Source organism: Nicotiana tabacum, chromosome 22 (assembly GCF_000715075.1).
Source record: "Nicotiana tabacum cultivar K326 chromosome 22, ASM71507v2, whole genome shotgun sequence".
NCBI classification, from domain to species: domain Eukaryota; kingdom Viridiplantae; phylum Streptophyta; class Magnoliopsida; order Solanales; family Solanaceae; genus Nicotiana; species Nicotiana tabacum.
In genome coordinates, this window is record NC_134101.1 from 58601658 (window position 1) to 58605305 (window position 3648).

General features: G+C 35.6%; 1 protein-coding gene across 1 annotated transcript; it reads left to right on the top strand.

Annotated features, from left to right (window-relative positions):
- The first annotated feature begins 1501 nt into the window (after positions 1-1501).
- Positions 1502-3327, top strand: LOC142176613 (cytochrome P450 94A2-like). The gene is made up of 2 exons (XM_075244646.1): positions 1502-2313; positions 2493-3327. The coding sequence occupies exons 1-2, from the start codon at positions 1535-1537 to the stop codon at positions 3262-3264; spliced, it is 1551 nt and encodes a 516-aa protein (XP_075100747.1). The 5' UTR covers positions 1502-1534; the 3' UTR covers positions 3265-3327.
- Positions 3328-3648: the final 321 nt, after the last annotated feature.

The following is a 3648-nucleotide window of genomic DNA, read 5'->3' on the forward strand; positions in this document are numbered from 1 at the left end:
TCTAAGTCTTCTATCATGTTAGCTAATAAAATTTATGTTTTTTTACCTTGAATACTATCATTACTTCTATGCCTCTTATCTAGTCTGTTATTGTTACCCATATGCACGCGTTGTTTTTTATTGCTACCTATGTATCTCCCACTTTATCGTTATTGTTATTGGTATTTCTTTCACCTGGATGGTATCTGTTATACGTATGCTTGATGAGGAAGAGATAAATGCACGAAGAGTGTTGCCGTGCCAATTAACTTGACTTACGTTCATATATTTGGTGAGGATGAGATAAATACACTAAGGGTGTTGCCGTGCCATTCGATTTGATATCTTGAGTACATTTCTCACACTATGAAAGTTATGAATTTACAATCCTGATTTCCTCTAGTGATTCTTTTACTGCCTCGCATATTTGATCTTGTACTCTTCTCTATTATATTTTAGTATTGTTCTATTGCTAGTCTATTGCACATGTTATATCAGTGAGTATCATTTAACTTAAAAGCGTCACTACTTCACCAAGGTTAGTCAAGATGCTTATTGAGTACATGGGATCAGTTGTACTCATACTAAACTTCTACACCTTCCGTGCAGAACTTGGAGCTGAGATACGACTGATGACGGAAGCTGGCTCTGAAGATGTTTGTGCCTCCCGGATGAAGCAACCATTTTTTACTAGGTAGTTTTAGAATTGAATTCTGTTTATATACATTTCAAACAAAAGTTGTATTTATTTCACACTCTCTCTGTTTCAATTTATGTAAACTCATTTGACTAGGCATGAATTTTAAAAAAAGAGAGAAGACTTTTGAACTTCTTGTGTAAAATGAGGCACATATATTTTGTGTGGCTATAAATCATTGTATAAAGGTAAATTGTTTCCAAATAAGGAAATTGGTCATTCTTTTTGGCACAGACTAAAAAGGAAATAGGTTCACGTAAATTGAAATGGAGGGAGTATAAGTTTTTGCAAAATCCAGTCTTAGTAGCTCATGATTTGTATTATCAGTCTTTGGGATATTGTATGGAAACCAGATATATCATTTGTTGATCGCCTTTATTTTATTCGACTTGTGTTAACTGTTACTTGACCGACCTAAGAGTTTGGGTTAGGTACCATCACGACTAGTGAATTTTGGGTCGTGACACTAGGGCGCAACATAACGAGGCGGAAAAACGCATATACTATGTGAGTTTGTGCTCTAACTTATATATATATTCCTTCACTTTATTTTATTTTAAAATTGGTATTTGCCAAGGTATCATTAAACATAGGCCTTTTTTAGAACTTGCCATTGTAGAATCTTATCAGGAGCGTAACAATTAATGGTGTAATATCTAAAATAACTAAAAGAAGATATCCCACCATCCCGCCTCCAAACCTAAGTATATAGTCACGATTTAATATGATCTGTTTAGCCACAAAAAAAAAAGGGTAGTACCATGTCAAATATATAGATTGATTAAACTAACAGATGACGAGTTAGTCGACGAGACCTACAAAAATTAAACTTCCATCTGAAAAAGTTGCAAGTACAACATGAGGATGGACATCCAGCTCATGTATAGTCTGCTCTTTTCTCTCCCAGTCCCAGCAATAATATTTCTGTTGCTTCTGTTCTTCATCTATTTCCACCCGTTCTTCTCAAAACACAGTTGTTCAAAATTGAGCAAGCAGCCAAAGCAGCTTCCAAAATCCTACCCACTGTTTGGTTGCTTGTTCTCATTAGTGCAAAATAGACACCGAGCAGTTCTGTGGACATCAGAACTCTTCCAAAAATCATCTTTATCAACCATTACCCTTAAAGGACCATTTGGTAAAAAATGCGTCTTGACAAGAAACCCCTCTATTATCAAGCATATCGTTAAGACACGTTTCCACATTTATCGCAAAGATCCTACCATGCAATTTGTTTTCTCAGACTTATTAGGGGATGGACTTTTACTTGTAGATGGAGAGAAATGGAAAACCCAAAGGCATTTCCTCAGTCATATATTCCACGCGGATACATTTCGTTATCGAGTAAAATCATCCACCATTAAAGAGCTCTCTGGCCGTCTTATTCCTTTATTCTCTAGGGCAGATATAGATAAAGCTACTCTAGACCTCCAGGACATATTTCATAGGCTTACATTTGACATTCTATGCCAGGTAGGTTTTAGCCATGATCCAGAATACTTGTTACCATCTCTCCCTGAGAAACCATTAATAGATGCTTTTGAAACTGCAATAAAGATCAGTATGAGAAGGTTCACTTGCCCTTCCATCTTGTGGAAAGCTAAAAAGCTTCTCAACATTGGATCTGAAGAGAATCTCAGGTATGCAGACTAGAGGCATATTCAAAATTTGAATTTGATATGTTCAACCTTTAGGTTTCCTTGAATATTCATTGGACGCACTTTAAATTATGAGTTCAAAATTTTACTACTCAATATTTATTGAAATTCAAGTAATTATTTTTCTATTACACATTTATGTTCTGAATCGGACTTCACAGGTATGCAGTAGATGTACTCAGAGAATATGTAAAGAAGAGAATCGCGGGAAAGGTGGAGAAGTTTTCGATGCAAAACTCTTCCATAGATGAGGGAGGCGATTTTTTTGACAGATTTATAACAAGGGCTCTCAAATACAATGTAGTAGTTGATGAGAAGTTTGTCATAGATACAGGTATTAATTTCATCCTGGCTGGTGATGACACGCTGTTTTCAGCTCTAATATGGTTCTTTTGGCTAGTCTCGAGTCACCCACAAGTAGAAAAGGAGATTGTCAAAGAAATCGAAGAGAAAGATGATGATGATTTGAATGAAATGGTGTATACACATGCTTCGATTTGTGAAAGCATGAGACTATACCCACCAGTTCCTCTTGAATTGAAGCAAGTGACCGAAGACGATGTTTGGCCGGACGGAACAAAGTTGAAAAAGGGAATGACCATTTTTCTACATGTTCTTGCAATGGGGAGATCAACAGAATTATGGGGTTCGGATTGTGAAGTTTTCCGCCCAGAGCGCTGGTTGTTGAAAAACTCCAGTACAGGAAATTGGAATTTTATCCCAAGGGACCCTTTCACGTATCCGGTATTTCAAGCAGGGCCAAGGACTTGTCTTGGAAAAGAAATTGCTTTCATACAGATAAAGCTGGTGGCAGCTACTATTCTAAAGAGATTTCGGATCGTTCCTTTAGACGGATTTAGTCCTATCTATAATTCGTCATTGACATCTAAGATGAAAACTGGTTTTCCTGTACGAATTATACAACGTTGCTAGCTACTTTTTCAATTATATAACGGACAATTGTATGTATATTCGTCATTGACATCAAATATTGTATGTTAACAACGGACAATTGTACGTATATTCAATGTTTCATGTGTATCTATCAAACTTTCTGATTCAATACTTCATTTGTTGTATGCTTTCCTATTTATACCTAGTTGATTTTTAGAGCATTGTGTATGTTGCTTCAATGATAAATATAACTAGAGTTTATGTTATACTCACTGACGATATTAAAAATATTCACAATCAAGCCATTTATAAAGTTGGAAGTTAAGTTATATACACTGACAATTATAAAAAGCCATAACCATTTGTAAATCTGCATGCACGCATACTCACATTTTAACAAAAGTTTTAGTCACATTTTTATAA